The sequence below is a fragment of the Podarcis bocagei genome, assembly GCF_964188305.1.
Source record: "Podarcis bocagei genome assembly, chromosome: 15".
Classification (NCBI taxonomy): domain Eukaryota; kingdom Metazoa; phylum Chordata; class Lepidosauria; order Squamata; family Lacertidae; genus Podarcis; species Podarcis bocagei.
The window spans coordinates 9,323,119-9,348,785 of NC_138141.1; the positions used below are offsets into that span (position 1 = coordinate 9,323,119).

At 41.9% G+C, this 25,667-nt stretch overlaps 1 protein-coding gene across 2 annotated transcripts in view; it reads left to right on the forward strand.

Annotated features, from left to right (window-relative positions):
* UNC5D (unc-5 netrin receptor D) overlaps nucleotides 1-25,667 on the forward strand; it is a 430,198-nt gene that overhangs the window by 295,566 nt on the left and 108,965 nt on the right. For both annotated transcript variants that reach the window (XM_081171622.1, XM_081171623.1), the window contains exons 5-7: nucleotides 10,939-11,119; nucleotides 14,904-15,071; nucleotides 19,337-19,501. In XM_081171622.1, coding sequence (XP_081027748.1) covers nucleotides 10,939-11,119; nucleotides 14,904-15,071; nucleotides 19,337-19,501 — 514 coding nt within the window. The remainder of the gene's footprint in view (nucleotides 1-10,938; nucleotides 11,120-14,903; nucleotides 15,072-19,336; nucleotides 19,502-25,667) is intronic.

The following is a 25,667-nucleotide window of genomic DNA, read 5'->3' on the forward strand; positions in this document are numbered from 1 at the left end:
CCCTAATTATCAATGGCAGTCTTTGTTTTCTATCTTTGATAAATCACTATCCTGACTTTTACTTCTTTCTTTATTTTTAAACAAATATTTTTAAGTCACCTTTCAAGGGTAAGTTACATCAATAACAAATATAAAACTTCATCAGTGGACATCATTTAAACATGCAATTCAGTTTATAATGGAACAGTCAGCTCAAATAAATACAGAAGAATTCAACAGCCACAAACACAAACCCCAGTAGCAACACAGTCAAGAAATTCTGTTTTGTTCCAAGGGTCTTGGCTTGGTGGGAGATCACCCAGGTTTGGCCCCTGGATTTCCAGAAAGGGCTGAGCAGTGGCATAGCATGGGTTGTCAGCACCCGGGGCAAGGCAAGTAATTTGCGCCCCCTAACCCATGGATTTGTGCCCCCTAACCCGTGGATTTGCACCCCCTAACCCTAACCCCCAGATGTTGCGCCCGGTGCGGCCGGCCCCCCCTGTACCCCCCACGCTATGCCACTGGGGCTGAGAGCAGGCCTGTGCAGAGCTTGTTGGAGGCCCGGGGTGGGAGTCTTGTTAGAATAAAGTTAGAAACTCAAACAATGAAGCCGCTGGTCTCTGGCACCCACTCGTCCCGACCAACTTAGTCCTTCAGAACCCAGGGCAAATGTACCCAGTTGTCACCCTCCTCTGCACAGGCCTGGCAGGGAGAGATCCTGGTCTGAAACCCTGGATAACACTGTTCTGGATGAACCTCAGTATAAGGCTGCTTCCTATATTTATATTAGGGGAAGGACCATAATTCAGTGGTAGAGCATCTAATTCCAGTTCAAATCCATCCCTAACACACACACACAACCAAAACCAAAACACAATTGCAGTTCATCTAAATCTTGCTTGGTCGCTTGTACTGCGCTTCCTATATGCATTTTAAACAAGATTGTATCTGTGTAAGCGATAGAAGTCAATCAATGAAATTTTATTATTATTTTCATATTGAGATATTTGTAAAATTAACTTGGAAGAAATTCTTCCAATTTTTCTTCTTTTTTTCTCTTTATTTTTTCTTTTCTTCTTTTTTCCTCTTTTGTTCCTTTTTTCACATATATGTGCTTATTTGAAATATATGAGTATGTATTGGTAATATTTTGCTTATATTTTGTAACAATTATGTTAAATAAACAATAAAATTTTAAAAAATAAACAAAAATAAAAATAATAATCTTGCTTGCCACCCCACCTCCTCCAGTATTCAGGATGTTGCAAGCTGCTGTGCTGAAGTATAAAATATGCTTAAGAAGATGAAGAAAACATCAAGAAACACTCAGATCACTATGAATTGTTGAATTTACCACCCCAACAATTGTGATTTTTAAGTTTGAAGAGCAAAAAGGTATAAAAGAATGAACTTGAAGTTAAACAGTAAGAGCTGTTCATCAGGAAGTTGTGGAGTTTCCTTCCTTGGAGGTTTCTAAGCAGAGGCTAGATGGTCGCCTGTCATAGATGCTTTAGATGAGATTCCTGTGTTGCAGGGGTCCCTTCCAGCTGTCAGATTCTATGATTCTATGAACTAGAAGTCATTCAGAGTTCTACCCCAAAATGAAACTATTTCACAGTCAGCTCACTCAGTAATAAAGGGAACTGCTTTCAGGTGCTCATCAGAGTTCTTTGAACTAATTCATTGAACTTTGTTATTCTAAACTAAACTAAACTAGTTCATTCCAAGCAGTGTCTTCTACCGTTTCCTGTGCCTCAGTTTCAGTCCTATAAACATCAACTTCTGATCTTTATTGCTTATCCAAAGGCCACTGCCAATCATCATCTGAGCACCAGTAATTGGGTGAGGAGTAATTAGACACGTCCGGCCCCCTTGAGTAGGGATGTCAGAAATCCGGTGAAAGCAGAAGCAGGAACTAAAATTCCTGTTGTCTGCTTATTCGTCCCATGTCCAGAATGGAAATCCATCCATCAAATACAATTGGTATTCACTGTTGTTGTTGCTTTACGTCTGCAAAAATGATAGATTAATTATGTCCCCGCCTCCCATTTGCATTGTGTTTCCTTTGCATTGAAATGATTGAGGTGGAATAACAACATTGTTTATGTCATTAATTACATAATTTGCCATAGCAGACGGTGAGGCGAATAATGTAGTTTTGGGCAAAAGATGAACTGCAGTGGAATGGAAACAGTGCTGCATGAAATATTTAGGGCTTGATGAAAAACAGTGCCTTCTTGCATTCCAGTTACCTGGTGTTCTGGAAGATGGACAGTTCTGTTCTGGAGGTGAGGGTGGGAAATAGGCATGGGGGATATTCACGCTATAGTCCTATGTAAACTTTCCAGGGCATGGGTAGGCAAACTAAGGCCCAGGGGCCAGATCCGGCCCAATCGCCTTCTAAATCCGGCCCACGGACGGTCTGGGAATCAGCGTGTTTTTACATGAGTAGAATGTGTCCTTTTATTTAAAATGCATCTCTGGGTTATTTGTGGGGCCTGCCTGTTTTTTTTTACATGAGTAGAATGCGTGCTTTTATTGAAAATGCATCTCCGGGTTGTTTGTGGGGCATAGGAATTCCGTTCACCCCCCCAAATATAGTTTGGCCCCCCACAAGGTCTGAGGGACAGTGGACCAGCCCCCTGCTGAAAAAGTTTGCTGGCCCCTGTTCCAGGGAGTAAGTGAGGCTTAAGTTGACATAAAGTCATTTGATTTAATTCACATGTGTTACATTAATTTGATTAATTTTACATAGACCAAGTGTAATATTGAGTTCATTATCTTAAGGATCACCGAAGTCCTCCTTTGTCAAATTCATGCCTAGTTGATTCTCCTTCACCTGCGACATTTGGAGAATCAATGCAAAGATGTATATCCATGGACCTATTAAGCAAATGGATAGTGCTAATCCTGACTCCCTTACCTGCAATGTGGGGTGCTTAAATGATTTCATTTAGATAATGTTGTAAGCTGCTCTTTCCTAGGTAAAGGTAAAGGTACCCTTGCCCTTTCGGGCCAGTCGTGTCCGACTCTAGGGTTGTGCGCCCATCTCACTTAAGAGGCCGGGGGCCAGCGCTGTCCGGAGACACTTCCGGGTCACGTGGCCAGAGTGACAAAGCTCTTTCCTAACTGGACATAATTGGAGCAAATTTATGATTAGGCTCATGTATTTGTTGCCGTGCTCTATATATATGGAAGTGGAGCTAATCCACATCTAGCCCTGCATTTTCTTCATAGTTCATTTTGTGATTTGGTAGCGCTTGATAAGAGTATTTCAATTCTGAGCATGCCTGATTTCAAGGTGGAAGGGGGAATGATAAATTTAGAGTGTGTTATAGACCTTTATTCTGAAATTTAGTTCATGATCCAAGCATTAAAATCTTCAGACAGCCTAATCCTGGAGGGAAATGACTGTATTTTTCAGACCATTACGAACAATTTGCACAATAGCGACCCATGATAAAGCAAAACGGAGTTCAATACTAATGAATCTTTAGTCTATCTCTTTCTGGGTTAAAGCTGCAGTTCCTGTTTCCATTCAGATATGGAAATTCGGCAAAGCCTCTCACACCTCTTCTTCTCCCTCCGCTCTTTTTCATTTTTGTCTCCTGTGGAGACATCCTCCGAAGGGAACTCAAAACTACTGGAAATAATAAAATGAACAAAGCAGGGAAAAACAGTTGCTGCTCATGCTTTTAAGAAGCCTATTTGAAGTTCAGCTTCTCTAGAAGCACTGGACAACTATGGCAGGCAGCAGCATGTGAGATTAGCGCCAATTCTTTTCTTGGGAGGCTGGGCAAATCGATGCAAATGCAATTCAAGAAGGGGCTGCAGTAATCCCAAACACACAAATATAAAGTGCACGATGTCCCACGCTCTCCCTTACAAATCATCATCTGGCCCCATATCTCTCAGAGGTTTTGGCTTTATGTCCCTTCTGCTTAACATTCTCCCTTTGCTCGGACCATCATTCTTTTTAAATGCTGCACACTTACGTAAACATTTTTCTTTCTACTAATCTCACAAAAAGAAAAAGAAAAATGAGACTTGGCAAAACAATAGATCTCTCTCACCCATGAAATACTGAGTTCTTTGGGGGAAGAAAAAAAGCAGCATAAACATATGGTCATGGTTTTTGTATGCATGCATGCATTTATTTATTTAATAGATTTATATATCTCCTTTCAGTGTGGTGTAGTCATTAAGAGCAGTGGACTCGTAATCTGTTGAACTGGGTTCGATTCCCCGCTCCTCCACATGCAGCTGCTGGGAGACCTTGGCTGGTCACACTTATCTGAAGTCTCTCAGCCTCACTCACCTCACAGAGTGTTTGTTGTGGGGGAGGAAGGGAAAGGAGAATGTTAGCCGCTTTGAGACTCCCTAGGGTAGTGATAAAGTGGGATATCAAATCCAAACTCCTCTTCATCATCATCATCAGATCTCGAGGCACTTCCCAAGATCAAATACAAGGTCAAAGCACAAATAAATAGTTAAAACAAAAACGAAACAATAACTTCCCCTCCCACAAACACATTTTAAAAAATGTAGAATATTACTGAGCCAAATTTAATGGAGACAGGCACCTTTTGGGGTGGAGGTCATTGTTCCTTACCTTTGGTTATATTTGTGCCTATGCTTGCCCTTAGGGGATGTGTTGGTTTTATTTGTAAGCATTGCTAGAGTTAGAATCATATAATTTTAGAGTTGGAAGGGACCCAGGGGTCATCTAGTCCAACCCCCTGAAATGCAGGAATCTCGAAAGGAAGGGACTGGACATAAGTTTTTGTTCCTGAATAACAAACCTCTGTAGAGATACTAGATTTCTGAATTAGAACGTTTTAGCAGCTGAACAGGACAAGAAACCTGAGAAAGTAAGGAATAAGAAGAACAAAGGACTGACTACGACACAGAAAGAACAATGGGAGGAGTGGTAAAGATCAAGGAAATCAAAGGCCTCTGTTAGATTGGACATTTGAAGTTAACTATTATTAAAATTAATAAATTAGAAGAAAACCGGCAAGATGGAATTGGGGAGAAATTTGGCCATGACTTGAGATCTCCAGGCTGATAACATATAGACTGATGGACATGGGGAATTCAAACCGGGGAAGGGGGGGAGATTTGGAATCCAAAGGCTGTGTAACCATCTTTTGAATCTTTTTATATCTTTTATTTTCTATTTTTTATATAACTTAAGTATGTCATTTTAATTTGATTGGACCTGTTTAAAAAAGGGAATTCGTGGAAGGAACTGGGATGGATCTTGGGGAAAATCTTTTTTCTTTTTGTCAATGATGTTGGATGGTGGTAAGATTTGTATAATTTAATTTGGATAGTGGGTTAAACAAATTAAGTTTCAAATTTGGAGCGAGAGCTTGTTGAACCAAATTAATGAAAGGGGAATACAGTTGGGAGGGGGAGGGGGGAGTCCCAGAAAGTAGGCTATGAAAGTAAGGCTTTAAATATCTTCTTTTCTTTTTCTATTTTTCTGTATTTCTATATTTTTGGAAACTTTAATAAATATGATTTTTAAAAAAATGAAATGCAGGAATCTCAGCTAAAGCATCCATGCCAGATGGCCATTTTTGTTTTTTTCAGAATAAGCTTCTTCATTTAAAATTTTTAATATTTAAATTAAATTAATGAGAAAGCATTCTGGAGAAGGAACGGGAGGCTTCTATGTTTGCGGTGAATTTATATGATATTGCTGCATTTGATTTTTGTAATTGTGCCATTGCATTTCAATTTTATTGTGGCCTTTATTGGGTCAGTTGAATTGGGGATAGTCTTTCTGCCTGGGATGGGTGGTTATGGTGGCGGAGAGAGTTGCATTCCTTTTTTGCCCCTACTAAATGTAGAAATTGGGAGGTGTGCATGTTTCATCCTGTGAAAGGGTTCCATGTAAATAAGTAAGTAATAATTAAAGGCACAATTCATCCTGAATTGAGCTTTTTTTAAAAAAAAATCACTTTACTTATTTTGTGTTGTTTTGTGGTTCCTGGCAGCAGTAAACATAATTCTGAGAAAGACCCCCCCCAAAAAAAAAAAATTCATCACCATCCTCTATTTATTTTTGTGCCACTTTTTCATTTGTTTATTCCCAAAGTGGCTGATGACATATCAAATGAACAATAAATGTGACAATTCAAAACATTGCAGGAAGAATTCTAAACTGTTTTATCAGTAAGTACCAAAAAGAAAAAAGAAAAATCAATCCATACAGCATGGTATATAAAACAATACAGATAAGCCAATATAATTACATAACTGAACACTCTTAGAATTACAGCTCTGTGAGTCACCCAGCAACTCTCACAGCTGTCCATGGAGGCGCAGGTCAGTTCTGTGTCCAGGGCAGCTGTTTACCAGGTCCATCTGGTACGCAGGCTGAGACCCTATCTGCCCGTGGACTGTCTTGCCAGAGTGGTGCATGCTCTAGTTATCTCTCACTTGGACTACTGCAATGCACTCTATGTGGGGCTACCTTTGAAGGTGACCCGGAAACTACAACTAATTCAGAATGCAGCAGTTAGCTGGTGACTGGGAGTGGCCGCCAAGACCACATAACACCAGTTTTGAAAGACCTACATTGGCTCCCAGTATGTTTCTGAGCACAATTCAAAGTGTTGGTGATGACCTTTAAAGCCCTAAATGGCCTCGGTCCTGTATACCTGAAGGAGCGTCTCCACCCCCATCGTTCTGCCCGGACACTGAGGTCCAGCGCCGAGGGCCTTCTGGCAGTTCCCTCACTGTGAGAAGCGAAGTTACAGGGAACTAGGCAGAGGGCCTTCTTGGTAGTGGCACCTGTCCTGTGGAATGCCCTTCCACCAGATGTCAAAGAGAAAAACAACTACCAGACTTTTAGAAGACATCTGAAGGCAGCCCTGTTTAGGGAAGCTTTTAATGTTCAACAGACTATTGTATTTTAATATTTTGCTGGAAGCTGCCCAGAGTGGCTGGGGAAACCCAGCCAGATGGGCGGGGTATAAATAAAATATGATGATTATGATTATGATTTTATTATTATATTATCATCGTCATCAACAACACCCATTACAAACAGCCGTTTGCAGGGATTTTTTTTTTTTTTGGGCGGGGGGAGTTGTGACTGTTAAAAATGCTAGGATGCTGCTTTAAATGTTTAGTGTGGATGGGGCCAAAGGCAACAAATGTCAGGTTGAAGAGGTGCATCATCAGCATAAGGCAGAAACTATTTAAGGTGCCAAGTGCACCACTGTGGGGATGGCAGTCCACAATTTAGGGGCTGCCATAATGCCCCCTCCAAGGCTGGCATTCCCTGAACTTCTGAGGGTGGTGGAACTACCAAGAAGATTCTCTCTGCCAACACCCAAGAGGGATACCAAGGGAAGAAGGAATGGCCCGGTCTTCCTAAATGCAATGATCTCAAAGTTGCTCTCTGCAGTGTGGTGTCAGGCTGCTGCCAGCAACTCCTGGCCAATTGCCCAGGAACGTACAAAGACAAGGAAATGTTTCTTACCAGCCACTTTTTATTCAGTATTTACAGAGAGAGGCTATAGAACCCAGCCTCTTGGATAATGGCGCTGTCCTGCATGAATCTCCCACTTTCTCATTCAGAAGTGCCTTCTGTCTGAGCTCTTTGCTCTCTTTCAAGGGTCTACCTTCAAGGCTCGCCGAGTTCTGAGTGAGGGGGTGTCTGGAATGCTTTCTAAAGACAGTGTCCATCAGCTGTTGGCCCCCTAGTGCTTCCTCCTCCTCTCCCATTATTTCCCAACTTTCCCCCTCACCTTCCTCTGAGCTGTGACCTCCCTCAAACCCCTGTTGTAAACCTAAACTGTCTTCCTCTTCCTCCTCCCTGGAAGGGTCAAGCTGGGGAGGCAGTCTCCACCATTCCTCCTCTGCCCAGTCCCTGACATGTGGAGACAAGATGGAAAATACCCCATAGGTACAATTTTGACCTTTCTTATGCGGTTCATGAGTTTCTGCCAGAGAGAGTGAAAAAAGCCAGAGGTTGTGGTGGTGAAGATCTAAATGAAAACAGGCATTAGCTAAGAAGACCCGGGACTACAACTCCCACCAGCCTAAGCCAAATGGTCAGTGATCAGGGATGATGGGATCTGTAATCCACCAACATCTGGAGAGCATCATGTTGACTATCTCTGTATTATTGCCTGGTGACTTTGGGCGAAACCCAAGGATCATGCAATTCACTCATGGCTCGTTAGATTGGTATGCCATTGTGCATAAATATAATGTAACATTGCCTCATCATTGCAAATTCCTTGCTGTTTGTTTCCCCCTCCACTCCCTCCCAACAGTGTCATCTTGCAGAGATGTGAGGAGTGCAGGGTAAGTCTGTTTTTGCTCCTTCTGTCCCTAGCTAACCAACGTGACGGATGGCATTGCAAAAAGAGCCTGCTGCTTGGCATGGAGTCTAATTGGCTGTGATGGTCGGTGGCCGCAGATTTGTTTATAAACTAGAAAATCTACAAATTGCCAACCATCTGCACAGAACAGTGTGCTAATGAATGCCTGTAGCCTGCAGATCCATAAGCTGATTACCTGCACGTTACAAGCCCTTCTTCTCCTGGTTTCCAGCTGAGGTTATCTGTCTGAGTTTGAGACATGGAAATAAATTGTTACTTCACTGCCTTTGGCTCATTCTTGTGGATCTGCAGAAAGACCTGCCACTGAACCTGGATCCTAAGCCCTCTCATATTTTGATCGAAACAGCTGATTCTGCCTTGAAATTTACCTGCTCTGCAATGCCAATTAGCTCTGTGTGGTTTAGTTTAAGCAGCTTTGTGCCAGCTCCAGAGTGAAATAATATTTTGTCAGTGTTTCCGGGAATTCATATGTATATGAGATCCACAGCTTGTTGCTTCTGAAATATGTCTATGAAATATTAGGAAGTTTGAGGCTTCTTTCTGCTTCAAGTCTAGAGGGAGGCTGGGGAGTCCCTCACCACAACTCTGTTCTAAAAGGCTGGCCTAGTTTGCATGTAATACTAAGCCATAGTTTACCGCAGGGTTAGGGAAGCAGTGACCCACCAGATATTGATGGACTTCTTTAACTTCCATCATCCATGACCATGGTCATGATAGTGGGGATTGCTAGGAGCTGGAGTCAAATAACACCTGGGAAGACTACAGGTTCCTCATCCCTGGTTTATCATTATAAAGACAAACCTAAATGAGCCTCAGGCTTGTGTCATGCATGGCAGTGAGAAGGAGGCGACCTGAAGCGTCTGCCTCCAGTTTAGGTTGTGTTTGGCATGCCATTTCAATCATAAACTGCAGTGGACGCTTGAAACAAGCCGGCTTCATGAACCCTCATTTGAACTTGGCATGCTTCCACTAACAGTAGTTAAGATCAATCACAGTTTGACTGCTTTGGGGTAAGATGGCAAGCTGTGGTTAATCAGAAAAGGATGCAAAAACTGTCAGACTCCTTGCAGTCAAGCTAGAGGAGGTGGGGTGAAGATGAGAGCCTAAAGACTGGTTTAGCATTATGGCCATATCAGCCCATTGTTTCAGTTTTATTAGGAAGGAAGGGACATAAGAAGGGTTTGCTTCTCTTGCTCTGAAGATATCCCACATTTGTTTATGATCTCCATCATTCAGCAGGCATTGGTTGTTTTGTGACTAAAGAAATCCCATGGTACCATTTTTTTTTAATGTTTATCATACTCCTCCTTCAAGGATCTTGGGACTGCCAACACAGCTTATCCTCACAATAAATATGTGAAGTAGTTGAGAGAAAGTGAGCATAATTGCCAAATGAGGGTAGAATATTAATTGGTTAATATAAATCCTCTAGATTTTGACTAAATTTGTTTAATGTGGATATGCATCCTCTCGTTTTTGTCCACCTTTGTATATGTCTGATTTTCTTGTTGCAGTGTATTGGTAACATTCATGCGTCACAATTTTAGATAACTTCTGAAATCAAAAGTAAGGTGTATTCACATACATGCAAAAAATGCAGCGGTTAGAATTCAAATATCACCAAATAACCATCCTGTCAGTTCCAGGATTTTGCAACAAGGCATTTCCATTTTCCTTACCCTGTGCACCCCCTAAATATGTTCTAGGGGTTTCTCCAACGTGCTGGAACAGATTGGGAAAAATATACAGGGAGTGATGGGGGGAAGTCCCATTGTGCAAGTAGAAATTCTGGACCTAATGGGACACATTAAGTGGATATCACCCAATGTGTAAAAAGGGCCTTAAGGACAGTTGTGGATTAATCCTTCATTTAAGAACAGTACTTCTATATGTTATCAAAGGTGCATTGAGCATAGCATCTTCTTTTCCATAATGTCTAACTAGAATTTTCCAGGAAGTCCAAAAGCAGGTCATGAAGGTAGCAGGTCTGACCTGCTGTTGCCTCCTCAGTGGATGTGAAGTGCTGTAACTTGTTTGAACTGATATTCATTGGCATGGTGTCTCTGAACATGGAAGTTCCATATAGCCATCATTGTTGACTGGGCCAAGCCCACCATTAGGCAAAGTGTAATGATTTCCTCAGGCAGCAGATGCTAAGAGGCAGTGCAGATAGCCCCCCTCAGCCCTCAAATGCTGCAGGGCAGAGCTATGTGTGCCATTTAGTCTGCCCTGTACCAGCATAACTACTTTGTTGCCCTCAAGTGTGCTAGCTTATTCCAGATGGCTTCTGTATGTGGAATGGAGGGCTGCCATCTTTGCACTTTGCCTCAGGTAGCAAAATGTCTTGGCCCAATACTGATCACTGATCACTGTTGTGCATGAATTTGTCTAACCCCCTTGCAAATTGTAGCAGTAAATTTTATACAATGAACATACGATACGGAAATATGCTTTCCTCTGTCTGCCCTGATTGTACTGCCAATCAGTTTCAGTAAGTGACTAATGTTATCCATCATCTTCAATTCTGGAGAGGTGGGATATAAATAAAGTAAATCCATCCCATTAATCCACCCTTCATGTTTTATCTCTCCAGGTGGAATGGCTGAAGAATGAAGAACCAGTTGATGCTGAGCAGGATGAGAACATTGACACCCGAGCAGATCACAACCTGATCATCCGCCAAGCGCGCCTCTCTGATTCTGGGAACTACACATGTATGGCAGCCAACATAGTTGCCAAGAGAAGAAGCCTGTCAGCCACTGTGGTGGTGTACGGTCAGTGGGTGTGAAATGCTATAACTCCTTAGCTTGCAAATGCTAACCTGTTGATTGGTGCAGTTCACAAGTTAAACAGCTCTGTCATCTTCAGATGAAAGGCAGTATACAAATTTTATTAAGAAATAATAATAATAATAATAACACTATCATTAAGTATAAGCATTATTTCTAGGGCTTGGGCTTGGCATAACTAGTGGGTTCTATGCAGATAAGAAGACTTATCAGATTGTTTGACACTTTTACATGTCTCTCTGTGTGTTTTCTCTTCACAGAAACACAAGTAAACAAAAGCATCAGACAATCCGATTGATCTACATGCAGCATTTAGGAGAAACAAAACAAAACAAAAAGTAAATGAATTCAAGATCGGGAGAAATGCTTAGACGTCCCTTCTGAACTCAGTTTGTGAATGGGAAGGAATTCATTTTAGTTACATTTGTTTCATTATTCTATTGATCATGAAATGAATGTATGTTCCTCCTTCACAAGGCTGAAGCAGAGTTTAGAAGGTGCTTCTACTGTACATGTGAAAAGGGACTCCTTAGATTGAGATTTCTTGGTATTTTTGGATTTCACCCCCCCTCCCCCAAAGACTTATCTGTGATTAATGATTATTAGAAAACCCCTCCTTAGCTATTCTAAAAATATAATTTGGACCAAGAAATTGTGATATGCATTTTAATTAGTGAATAGAATAAACAGTTAATAGCAAGATCAATTTAAAAGCCATTAAAGAAAAGCTTTTAAACCCCATTGTTTGATTGGCAGTCCCAGAAATTCACGAGAATACTTGGGAGCACACCTCCTTGATAACTTAACACCTATTTCACTAAAAAGCCATTACAAACTGGCAAGCTCCAATACGTAGTGCTAACTGAATATGTGAAATAACTAATTACTGAACTGACTTGGCGACAATGTTCACTAGAGTGCTTAGAAAGTGTCAATTAGAAAGGAACTAGTTCTATTTCAAGTTCATGCATTCCAGAAAGGAACTCATTCCTATTTAAGTTCATACTTTTACAAAACAAACTGTTTCGGTCTGAGTTCATCTGGGTGATTTCTTTTTAATTCATAAGAAATTTATCCTCTGCAAAATATTTTTTTTTATAAAACAGCATTCAGAATGTTACAAGCTGTTGTGCTGAAATATTGGGTTCAAAAGCAAATCAGAGGCCACACAAGTAAGACATTTTTAAGACTGAATATCAACTAGTGAAGCTTCCCCCATAATTGTGTTTCCATAACAGAAAAGAATTACCCTGTTTAATGTATGCCAGTCACACAGTTCTAAAATGCACTGCTCCTGTTGGAAAAGAACAAATCTCTTCACCAGGAAATATATGGGAAGTGCCTCACATTGCTTCCTTCTGATTGCTTAGCAGCAGTGATTAAATGTCTAAACATCCTTAGCAATAGCAATGTCTCCATATCTGCCCAATAAGCTTTAGGAAATTGTCTCCACACTTTGCTTTCTAACTTTTTTTTCTAGATGTCTGATTGAAGCACTTTTTAAAAAGAAAAGTATGGGAGCTATTTTCAGATGTAGGTCAGAGATTTTTCAACTAGTTCAGTAAACTTCTTTGGACTGAGCTACTTCATTCCAAGTGCTGAATCATTGTGTGTCTTTGGTTGTGGTTATGGTTGGGTTTTTGTTTTTTTGAAGGATGGCATTCACTATGAAATAAAAGGGGGAAAGAAAAGAATAGAATAGAAAAGAAAAAGGAAGTGTGGGGGTCTTAAACCCCCCCACAAACAACTGCAAGACTGACCACAAACAGGCAACTAAGTTCAAAGAGAACAGATGGCGAGTTGTTCTTGGCCCATGGACAACCTCCATGGCTCTCCATGGAGAGCCAGTGTGGTGTAGTGGTTAAGAACGGTAGTCTTGTAATCTGGGGAACCGGGTTCGTGTCTCCGCTCCTCCACATGCAGCTGCTGGGTGACCTTGGGCCAGTTACACTTCTTTGAAGTCTCTCAGCCCCACTCACCTCACAGAGTGTTTGTTGTGGGGGAGGAAGGGAAAGGAGAATGTTAGCCGCTTTGAGACTCCTGAAGGGGAGTGAAAGGCGGGATATCAAATCCAAACTCTTCTTCTTCTTCTTAAGGGGGTGTTTTATGGCAAAAATAAAATGGATTTTGTGGCAAGTTAAAAACAAACAATTTTATTATGGCATAATCTTTTATAGAGTATATTCCACTTCATTAGATTTAAGCCATTTTATTCAGGTGTGTGTTCAGATAGACACATTGGGGTGTTTTTTTTGGGGGGGTGGTAAAAGTGGGTTCAGAGGGAAATGAAATGCAGAAAAGTACAGTGATAATTACATACTTAACAACGCTGATTCCCTAAACAGTTCTCAATGTCACAGGCAACTATTTTATGAATAACCACTGTTAAGTATGTAATTATCACTGTCTGTACATTTTCTGCATTACATTTCCCCTTGACCTCACTTCACAATCTGCCAAGTGTATATATACACCTAAAATTCAGGATAACACTTCATGCTACTGATGAAATGGACCATAATCCATGAAAATTAATGCAATAGTAAATTAGTTCACCTTTAAGGTGCCAGAAGACTCTTTGTGTTGCATTCAATGCAAGTTCTACTCAGAGTAGACACACCGAAGTTAATAAAGATGGCCAACTGTTTGCTCAATCTCCCTCCTCTGGATTTTCCTAGACAAAACTGATCTTAATTTATATGTTATTTCTGTTAGCCACCTTGGAGGGCCATTTGGTAGAAAGAGGAGAAAGAAATGTAACAAATAAGCAAATACTAAAAAAGAATTACCCAGGGCCCCATCTGCAATATTCATTTAAAGCAGAGGGAGGGTGGCAGAGATATGAGCATAGGAAATTGCCTTATACCAAGTCAGACTTGCAGTGACTCTCCACGGTTTCAGACGGGGGTCTCTCCCAGACCTACCTGAAGATGCTGGGGACTGAATTTCTTCATGCAAAGCAGATGGTTCAGTATCTGGATGTTGCCACATGGAGAAGATACTGTCTTCCCAGGCAGACCATTGGTCCATGTAGCTCAGTCTTGTCTGCCCTGACTGGCAATTACTCTCTATGGTTTCAGACAGGGGACTTTCATGTGGCACTCGACAGATTACCCTCAAGGTAATGTGGCCCTTGGCGGGAGGGGAAGTTCCTCCTGCCAAGGGTCAGTCAAAATAAAATTGTGCATCTATGGTTCCTTGTAACAGCTCTTTCTCTATAGGAGAGCTTGTTAATCAAACTTAGTATGGACCCCTAATGTTGCTTTTCAAACAGCCATATCTGAACTGAAAGAGAAAGTTTCCTGCCTCTTTTGTGCTTGACTGCCTTTGTTCTCTTTAAAGTGCAGAATTATATTTTATTAAGTCAGATAGATGCCTAGACAACCTCGGCTCATTATTATTTTTTTGCCTTTTGGGGAATCTGATTGTGCCTTAAGTGGAATGTGTTTGGAGAGAATTAGGGTGGTAGCCTCTCCTTTCTCAAAAACCATCTCCCTGTCATCCTCAGCACCTCCTGGCATATAAGTCTGCCTCCTTCAAACATGACCACACATTGACACCAAGTTCTTTAGATAATTGCATCCCAGTGTTATTTAGGCAGCAGTGTCTACAACTGAGCTTTGGAATTTAACATGCAGGAACTTTTTTCTTTTAAAAAGAGAGCTTGAGAATGGAAGGGCATGAAATGAAGGTTTGTTCTTTTCAAATGTTAATGTGATCTCCATCTCCTCCCTACTCCCCCACCTCCCTATATGTGTTCTGGTTGCAGTGAATGGAGGCTGGTCTTCATGGACAGAGTGGTCCAACTGCAACGTACGATGTGGCAGAGGATGGCAGAAGAGATCACGGACCTGTACAAACCCAGCTCCTCTCAACGGAGGCGCCTTCTGCGAAGGAATGTCTGTGCAGAAAATTACCTGCACTTCACTGTGCCCTGGTGAGAGAGATGGTATTTATTACTATTTATTTAGAGTGATAAAGGCTAAAAGGCTCCTGGGGTGACGTTGTTGTTGTTTAGTTGTTTAGTCGTGTCCAACTCTTCGTGACCCCATGGACCAGAGCACACCAGGCACTCCTGTCTTCCACTGCCTCCCGCAGTTTGGTCAAACTCATGCTGGTAGCTTCGAGAACACTATCCAACCATCTCGTCCTCTGTCTTCCCCTTCTCCTTGTGCCCTCCATCTTTCCCAACATCGGGGTCTTTTCCAGGGAGTCTTCTCTTCTCATGAAACTGTCCAGTTTTTAAAATGCATGCATACTTTCTTTAGGTTTCATTATCCAAAACTCATTGAACACTTCCTTCCTGTAGCACCTTAAAGACCAACTAAGTTAGTTCTTGGTATAAGCTTTCGTGTGCATGCACACTTCTTCAGATACACTGAAACAGAAGTTGCCAGATCCTTCTATATATAGAGAAGGTGGGGAGGGGTATTACTCAGAAGGGTGGTGGGAATCGGAGATTGGCAGATAGCTGAGATGAGCCTGATGAGCCTGTTGACGACTCTTAACGACTGTAATAGGTCTTACAGGAAAAGGCAAGGGGTGGGAAGGTGAGAAATGGTTTAGTCATGTATAATGAGATAAGAATCCAATGTCTCTGTTCAGACCAGGTCTCTCCATTGTTTTAAGTTTGGTAATGAGTTGCAATTCAGCAGCTTCTCTTTCCAGTCTATTTCTGAAATTCCTTTGTAGTAAAACAGCTACTTTGAGATCTTGTATAGAATGTCCTGGGAGATTGAAGTGTTCTCCTAATGGTTTCTCTGTTTTGTGATTCTTGATGTCAGATTTATGTCCGTTTATTCTTTGGCGTAAGGTTTGGCCTGTTTGTCCAATATAGAGAGCTGAAGGACACTGTTGGCATTTGATGGCATACACAATGTTAGACGATGAGCAATTAAATAGTCCCGAGATGGTATGTGTGATGTTGTTGGGGCCAGTAATGGTGTTGTCCGGGTGTATGTGCAGGCTCTGGTGCCAGTGTCCGTGTTAAGTCTGGTTGTAGTATTATTGTGGGTTAGGAGTTGTTTAAGATTGGGTGGCTGTCTGTAGGCAATGAAAGGTCTTCCTCCCAGAGCTTGAGAAAGAGAACTGTCATTGTCCAGGAGAGGTTGTAGATCTCTGATGACAATGACAGTTCTCTTTCTCAAGCTCTGGGAGGAAGACCTTTCATTGCCTACAGACAGCCACCCAATCTTAAACAACTCCTAACCCACAATAATACTACAACCAGACTTAACACGGACACTGGCACCAGAGCCTGCAATAAACCCAGATGCCAACTTTGCTGCCACATACACCCGGACAACACCATTACTGGCCCCAACAACATCACACATACCATCTCGGGACTATTTAATTGCTCATCGTCTAACATTGTGTATGCCATCAAATGCCAACAGTGTCCTTCAGCTCTCTATATTGGACAAACAGGCCAAACCTTACGCCAAAGAATAAACGGACCTAAATCTGACATCAAGAATCACAAAACAGAGAAACCAGTAGGAGAACACTTCAATCTCCCAGGACATTCTATACAAGATCTCAAAGTAGCTGTTTTACTACAAAGGAATTTCAGAAATAGACTGGAAAGAGAAGCTGCTGAATTGCAACTCATTACCAAACTTAAAACAATGGAGAGACCTGGTCTGAACAGAGACATTGGATTCTTATCTCATTATACATGACTAAACCATTTCTCACCTTCCCACCCCTTGCCTTTTCCTGTAAGACCTATTACAGTCGTTAAGAGTCGTCAACAGGCTCATCAGGCTCATCTCAGCTATCTGCCAATCTCCGATTCCCACCACCCTTCTGAGTAATACCCCTCCCCACCTTCTCTATATATAGAAGGATCTGGCAACTTCTGTTTCAGTGTATCTGAAGAAGTGTGCATGCACACGAAAGCTTATACCAAGAACTAACTTAGTTGGTCTTTAAGGTGCTACAGGAAGCGGGATTGGCTCCACAGGCATGTTTACACTGCTCCAACCTCTCCTTCTTGGTAACCAATGACAGCCCGCTTGCCAATAAGATAGCACAGTAGGTCTGCCCCATCCTGTGACCCACTTTGGGGCTTGAGTGGAGTAATTATGGACCCCAATATATCAGCTTGTTTGACTTGGCCTTTCTGCTGAAATAAACATTTTGGTATGTTTTGCATTCCAAATTGCTTTTCCTTCTACATCATGTGGACATGGGACATCATGTGATTGCAGATTTCTCTAGTGGTTAATGATGAAAGCAAATGATGTAAAATTGGTCAACTATGAACCCTTTCCTGTGATTCCAAATAAGTCTGAAAACCAGTCTCCAACTGTCAGCATTTCTCCCAAGATCATTTTTGCTTCTGTTTCTTTCCTCCTTCTTTTTTGCTTCAGGCAATCTTTCCCTCTCAAAAACATTGTAGCTGCAGCCCAAATGAATAGGGGAAAATAGCACAGAAATTTGGGGAAGAGATACAACCTAAAAGAAGCCATTTAGGCTTCTCTTTGATAGCAGATAAATTTTAGCACATGTAATCTTGTACAGCAGTTTTGAGCTTTAAATTCAACTTCACTAGGTTTTTTGCAAGGTTTTTTCCCCCTCTGCAAAAAGATTTTATTCACCTTTTTTGCATGGTGTAATTGAGGTCTAGTATATAACACAAACAGATGGACCATTCAGCTTTATGTGTTCAGTTAATAGTTACATATAAACCTTCTGTGCACATACAAAGCTAGATGTCAGGGAGAAGAGTTCTAGCCTGCTGTTGTCCCTGACATTCTAGTTTTCTGTGGTTAGGGGATTATTCTACAGCAAAGCATTCAAACATAGGTTTTCCTCCTGTAAGCTGAAATATTGCAGCTCAGGGATAGTTATAAACACCTGCTATGTTGCTGTAGTATAGCTTCCATCCTCCTTGATCAGGCATAGGAAAACTCGGCCCTGCAGATGTTTTGGGACCACAACTCCCATCATCCCTAGCTAACAGGACTAGTAGTCAGGGATGATGGGAACTGTAGTCTCAAAACATCTGAAGGGCCAAGTTTCCCTATGCCTGTCCTTGATCACAGACCATACTGGCTGGGATTCCACAACATCTGGAAAACAGCACGTTGGTTACCCCTAAACTAGAATATAGATTCCAAGTTGCCAACAAGATACTGAGGTGAACAATGGTTTGTTCAAAAATGTAAGCTTTTGAACTTTCATTCTCTGCATCTTACTTGGGGATGAGGAGTTGGGGAGCAGGAGCATATAAACCTGAGGGACACTGCAGCTTATGCATGATCTAAAACAAGGTTTATGTATTCAGATTAGTTATACCTATTTAGACTTAGCTTTGCTAAGATATTGGGATACTGGATTATGTTAAATTAAATTTTACTCAAAGTCTGTTGATCCCAATGGTCCTCCTGAGGACACACACAGAATATATAACCATGAGTCACTGGACAGGAGTACCTATACATTACTGCTGGACTGCACCTCCCATGATCCCTGACCATTGGCTAGGGCTGATTGGCTTTGGAATCCATCAAGAATTAGAGGGCTAAAGTTGCTCACCATTGGATTAAGGGTTTGTCTTGATAACTGTGTGGGAGAAGTTGAATTCCAAGAAGTGTTTGAAGGCATTGCATGTGTGTTTTAAGAGGGAGCTCTAGATATAAGGAGCAGAAAGTTTGCAGGTGATCTATGGTTGGTTGAACATTATGGAGATATAATAAATCAGATTACAGGCTAGATCAGGGCTGGTGACTCTGCATCCCTCCAGATGATGGTGGACCAACTCCCATCAGCCCTAGCTAGCATGGCCAATGCAGGGATTATGGGAGTTGGGGCAAACAACATCTGGAGAGCCACAGGTTTCTCAGATCTGGGTTTGATGGATCAGGGAATCACAGAGTTCAAAATGACCTCAAATATCATCTAGTCCAACTCCTTGGTGATGCAAAATATTCACTACTACAACATCCCTGATAGGTAACCATCCAACCTCTGCTTTTAAAACAAAACAAACAAAAAAAATCAAGCATACAATGGAGTGTCCACCACCTTCCAATGGAAGGGAAAACTGGGATAAATTTGAGAAATGATGGGGTAACGATTTCATCTATCTTGCCTATATGGGATTTCACCTATATTACCAAAGTGCCCCAAACGAGTTCTAGATCAAACAATTTGTCATTTAAAGCAGCAGCGAATTCCTTCTTTTCTGTTTAGTGGATGGCGGCTGGGAGGTGTGGAGTGAATGGTCGGTCTGCAGTCCCGAGTGTGAGCACATGAGGATCCGGGAATGCAGTGCTCCACCTCCACGGAATGGTGGGAAATTCTGTGAAGGTCCAAGCCAAGAGTCAGAGAACTGCACTGAAGGACTTTGCATTCAAGGTAAATAGTTTTCATGGGAAGTCAATGTTTTTTTCCTCCCTCTCTGTCCCTTAAATTAAGACTCACAGCCAAGTCTATGATTCATGTTGCAGACTGGAGAGAGTTGTCTGCAGTGAAATCAGTCGACAGGAGTCTGTGTGTGTGTGTGTTCATAGCTTTGAAATTCATTCTGCCGATGTCTTTTGCTTGGAGCTCAAATCCTTTGAAGTCCATAGAAAGGGTTATATTGGCTGGAAGGGAAGTTTTGGATTCCTCCTGTGGTGAATAATTTATCAATGATTACTTGGGATGGTCCAACATGTATCAGTTGCTCAGAAACAGATGGTGTCAAAGGAAGGTCGCACAGACTGAAAGATACTTCCTTCTGTTCTTTGTATGTCCAGATTAGCAGTGAACCTACAGGCTCCTCTTTTGATTTTGGAATGGGGATGTTTGAAGAATTTGATCTTTGCAAATTCCTATGTGAGTCAACTTGATCCACATCTCTCAAACTAATTTGCAGATTAGAATTTTGAGTGGTGTCTATCTTCCGGAACCTTAAATATGGATCGATGCAGAAATTGAATAAAAATAAATGTCCAAGTGGCATGGATCAGAAACAAAGAACAATTTCCTAAAATGGATTGAATATCAATACAAAGGGATATTAGTAATTGCCAGTGTCAAACTCTCCCATCACCATTTTGCAATTGGTGGGCCTCAGTCCTCTGAAGTGAACCCTAGAGATAGAAAGTTTGAGAACTGTAGACAATACTGAGCTAGATGGACCAATGGTCTTACTTGGTTATAAGGCAGATTTCTGTTTCTGTTTGGGGGTTAGCTGAAGGCACTGCTCAGGCATTCACATAGCCCATGCAGTTCTAGATGTAGGGAAACATCAATTAATACTCATCGAAATAATTGGAAAAGAGATCTAGGACAGGAGATACCAACCGCTATCTGGAATTGGATCTGGTAAAATGTCCCTCAACAAACAATTACGGTAACTGAGTGGGGAGGCGGAACCAGAGGTGATAGCAACTGAACAGAAGCCCAAACACGTTTGCAATCCTGACATCCCTGCAAGGCGAGCGAGTCTTGTGGATGAGCCATGTTATACCACATCTTTTAAAACTTGGCAGGCAGCGTTTGGGAAACTTGTTGGGACGTCTTCGTTGCTTTTGTCCAATTCTGAGCATCTTGAGCAGATGTACCATGACTCTTGAGCCTCGTATCTGCAGCTGAGCCTGCACAGCTACTTGCCTGACTGAGGATTTCTTACTTGCTTGTAAGCAAGAGCCTCCACCCACCTGTCAATCACCTGCTGTTATCATTCTGCCACTTCACGACTTCAAAGGGCCTCACTGTAATCGCTGATCAGCTGATCAGACAGAGCAAGCCTCCTTGAAGTTTGTTTGCAGATGGCAGTTCGGATTCAGACCATGCCTGCAAACTGACATTTTCCCTCTGAAGACTGGCAAGCTGACAGCAAGGCCCCTTAAGCTGCACTAGCAGGTTCCTGATGCGGAACTTGCTGGTGCAGCCAATCCCAGTGGGTCTGGCTGTCAGCGCTGATCAGCTCTTGTCAGTGAGCCCCACTTGCAAAGGAACCATCAGGAGCTCACTTTAAGTGCCTGATTGTTCCGTTGGAATCACACGCTTATCTGCCGCATGCCTGACATCACATGTGAAGTCAGGTGTGGGGTAAGTGGATGTGGTTTTGAGAAAACGGCTTTGCAGGCTAAGATGGAACTCATACCAGGCCTAAATAGGCCTGCAGGGCAGAGGTTACTAAACCCTTTCAGGCAATGATCGTTCTTGTAGAGTGAGACTCCTTGGTGTACAGACCTGTGAACATCTATTGAGTTCTGTTCCTATGAATCCATCATGCTGTTTTCTGCTTGATTGTCTTGCTGTGCAAGAAATGAACTCTTTGCTATGGGTACTCATTAGGTAAACCCCTGTATTTCTATGTGTATTTTTGCACTATGCATGTTAGCTAAAATGCATCACAGAGTCATAGAGGTGAAAGAGACCTCAAATGTCATCTCATCCAGTCACCTGCTGATGCTGGAAATCCACTGCTACTACACACCTTAAAGACAGCCACCTAGCCTGTTTAGCAAACAAGTCTATCACCTTTTATCTGTTCCACTGTTAAAGCAGTTCATTCCACCAGGAAGTTTCTTCCTAATGTTGACTCAAAATCCCCTTTCTTGGAAATTAAAACTCAGTGGTTTGTCTCCTTTCCTCTGGAGCAAAAGAAAACAAAAATTGATCCATCACTTAGGTGGCAGCCTTTCAGATATTTGAAGATGGCCATCATATTGTTTCTTCTCTGGGACAAGCATGCCCAACTCCTTCAGCCATTCCTCATAGGACTTGATCTCCTTCGCGATCCTCCTCTGGACACATTCCATTTGGCCTAGTTTCCTTTTAAACTGCTGGGTAAAAGCTACTTGCTGCTTGTGGGATGAAAGACCAAAAAAACTGTGGCCATTCATAAACCAAATACTTGCTCACAGCTGGACAGAACAACCACAGCAAATGCTGCCACCGAGAACCTCACTTTCATTTAAGCGGTATAATGTTTGGATCCATACCTGTTAATATTTTACAGTTCTGGAAAACCATGTTTTTGTGACAGAGTAACTCAGGTTCTGATTCCTTGCATTTATCTTGCACAAATTGTTCTGCATTTGCTGGTCCTGATGAGGAACCCACTGTCAGGCAGGCTGCTGCAGCTTCTGGAAGTTCATTTTCATGTCTTTCCTCACAGCCCTAGTCCTAGACCAGATGGTGCCCTAGCCAGGAAGGTGGAATGCTTTTCAGCCTGAGGGCTACATTTCCTCATGGGAAATCTTCAGGGGCATGAAATCCAATGGAAATGGAAAAAGAAGTGGAAATTACCAATGTTCATTTATTCATCCCATGTCCAGAACAGAAATCAATACCGACTGGCGTTCATTGTTGTTTTCAGTCTGCAAATGATATGTAATCAATGGCATTTTGTCCGTCATTTGAACTGCATTTCCTTTGCATTGAATTTAAAGGTGTGGAAACTATTACATTGTTAATTAACTTTAACTTGTGTAAATTGCATGAAATAATGGGACATTGAGACAAATTAGGTAGTATTTGGACTGAACTGCAGTAGAATGTCCAAACTGAAAGAAACTAAAATGCAAAAAGAGGATTGTTGATGGCAACACATCTCACATACTCAAAAACCAACATTCCCCCAGGCTAGTCTCTAAAGTGAGGCCTTTGTGCTTGGGTGCTTTAACTCAGCTCTGCAGCTGATTGAAACTATATTACACTAGGTGATCCTAGGCATTTCCCTTCCTATCTTCTCCCCTATTAGTGTACTGTTTGTTTGGTTACAGGCATCTGCTCCTCATGTAGCCACTAGCTTTAGTGAAAAGCTTGCGTTTAAATCCCATCAGATAGAGCAGAAGGTCCTTGAGACAGGGGCGGCTTCAAATGTTGCCTTTTGCTTAAGCTTGTAGAAAACAAAACCTTGACTTTTGTCCAGTTGTGCTGCTAGACACAAGCTCAAATAGCAGATTTCTTTCCAAAAGGATTAGTGTTGTATCAAGATCCAAGTTAAGGATGCACTGCTGGGAACATAGCAAAGCAAAAAATAATAATAAAATGAAATAAAAAATGAAAACTTTGTGCTTTGGAGATCCTGTGGCTAGTCATCTCTCCAAGAGTCAAGGAAATATTTTTTTCCCCTTTTTGCCAAGAGACACAAATGTAGAAAGTAGTTGTGTTTATCTCTGACAACGGTAAATGTGAAAAGGATCTAGGGGTCCTAGTGGACCACAAACTTAACATGAGTCAACAGTGCGGTGAGGCAGCTTTGCTTCTACTGGCATCTTGGTGACTGCGTTTTGAAATAATTGCAGTTTGTTTTGGAAAGCATCAAAAGACCAATACTCTTTGGAGTTGGAACTTTGTCCATCAAGTCTTGAAACTTTGGGCTGGTAAGACCACTGAGTTTATGTCCACGCACCTGAACAAAACTGCCACTCTTCCATTCTGAAACCATGGTAGTGGAATCTGAGCCATTAAGCCTGCATTCATACATACTTGTCATTGTATCCACTTGCTTCTAGTTGTTGTTTTTTTAGAGATGTTATCAGCTCCAGTGCTCCCCTTCTTGTGAAGGAGAGTGAGCCCTTGCAGGAGAACAGTGGAAAACAAGAATAAAGCTGAGATCATCACAGGCTCCCCATGTCTGGCCAATGTTACTGTCCTTTATCTGAACTAGGAATATGCATTTTGTCCAGAACACCAATCTACCTCTCTTTGTTCAATCAGAATGAAATATTAAGTGAATATGTTTTCTCAACTATGTGAATTACGGTATATATATTTTTCTGGAAAATGGAGCAGTCTATTTTCAGTCTATGTCAGTTTGACATGTGCTTGTTCATTAGTCCATTGTGTCCCCTTTCTGTGTTAATCTGTGATTATTTTTTTTAAAAGAAAAGCACAGAGATCCGTAGGCAAATACCCATTTTATTCTAAAGTTAGCATTTTGCAATACATTTTGGTATTATTATTTCTTAGCCAAGATGACTCATTAGCCAAGAATGCTCATTTTGGAGAATCGTAGAATCTGAAGGATCAATATTGTGATCCATGCATTAGTCCACAGGTGTGGATCAGACCAGTTTGTACTGGAATTTATAGAAATAAAATTTCTCAAGTTCCCATTTCCCTTTACTCATTTGTGTGTCACACTATATGTACACGTCAAATAATCTTCAGGCTCCCCATGTTTATTTTTGCTTTCTCAGCTGGTAGGAATTGGTGCAATTATCCTGTCTTGGTTCCTTTTCTCCACCTCTCTATCTCCCCTTTCCTTCTTGTTTCAATATGTGCCTTTCCAGCTCTGATTTTCCCCATGGGGAATTGTGAAGGAAACGTAGTGCAAAGCTTCAGAAAAGTAATCTCTGAGGCTATTTTTTTGCAGGCACAACTTGCTAACGCTGTTCCTTTCGCGAGGCCAAAAACATATGTGAACCAGTTCTGTCATTCAGAAGCAGAGTTTCCTCCCCAACTTCCTTGTTCAAACTTTGTGTTGGCAGTGCACGGCTGACAGTTGTTCCGGTCTACTCAGAGACTGGACAGGCTTTTGCTACCTGGTCTAGTTAAAAGAAGAGGGAGAATGAGAAAGGAGGGGTGTGTGGATAAGGTAGGTTCACTGTTCATTTGGTCACATTTGGTGGAAAGGTGTCCTTCGGCACCTTTGAGGGTGATGGTCACATGCTGAGGCTGTGGGACACCTGGACAGGTACAGAGTGCCACTGAGGCTGTCCTGACTCACCTGGGCAGAGTTATGGAGCTGTGAGAGTAAGGGACTTGTGAAGACTTCCCCACTTTTTGTTAAAATAAATAAATAGTGTAAATTATAGGGGGAAGGGTACAGGGATGATCTGCAGCTCAGTGGCAGAGTACCTGTTTTCAATCGCCAGCATCTCTGAGAAGGGCTGGGAGGAATCTAATCTAAAGAGCTTCCAAAGCATCTACTCTATTCCGAACTTAAAAATGGAAAGCATAATGCTGGTGGTCAACAAAAGAGGTTTAAAGACTCTCTCAAGGCAATTTTTTAAAGAAAATGTAATATAAACACCAACAATTGGGAAACACTTGCCTTTGAGTGCTCCAGTTGGAGAACAGCCTTTACCAAAGGTATCATGGGCTTTGAAGACACTTGAAATCAGAATGAAAGGGAGAAACTAAGAGGAAGGCACGCTTGGCAAATACACACCGTGATCAGCTCCTGCCCGGAAACCAATGTCCCCACAGTGGAAGGACGTGTGGATCCAGAATTGGCCTCCACAGTCACCTACGGACACATTGTTAAAACCGTGTTAATGGAAGACAATCTTACTCGGCTACGAGTGATCACCAAAGAAGAAGAATCTAAAGAGCTGGAATTATTGAGCTAGATGCACCAATGCTTGAACTCAGTACAAGGCAGTTTTCTGTGTTCCTAACTGCTGCCCTGCCCCAAGGAACCCCAAACAGGTTGTCATTCCTCTGTATGGATTCCTGAGCCTCACCTCTTTCTCTCTGCATCTGGCTGGATTCAACCCCCTGCCCCCATCAGCACAGCACAGTCCAGTCCATGCTTGTTTGTTTATAACCTGCCCCCTCCTGCAAGTGTTTAAAG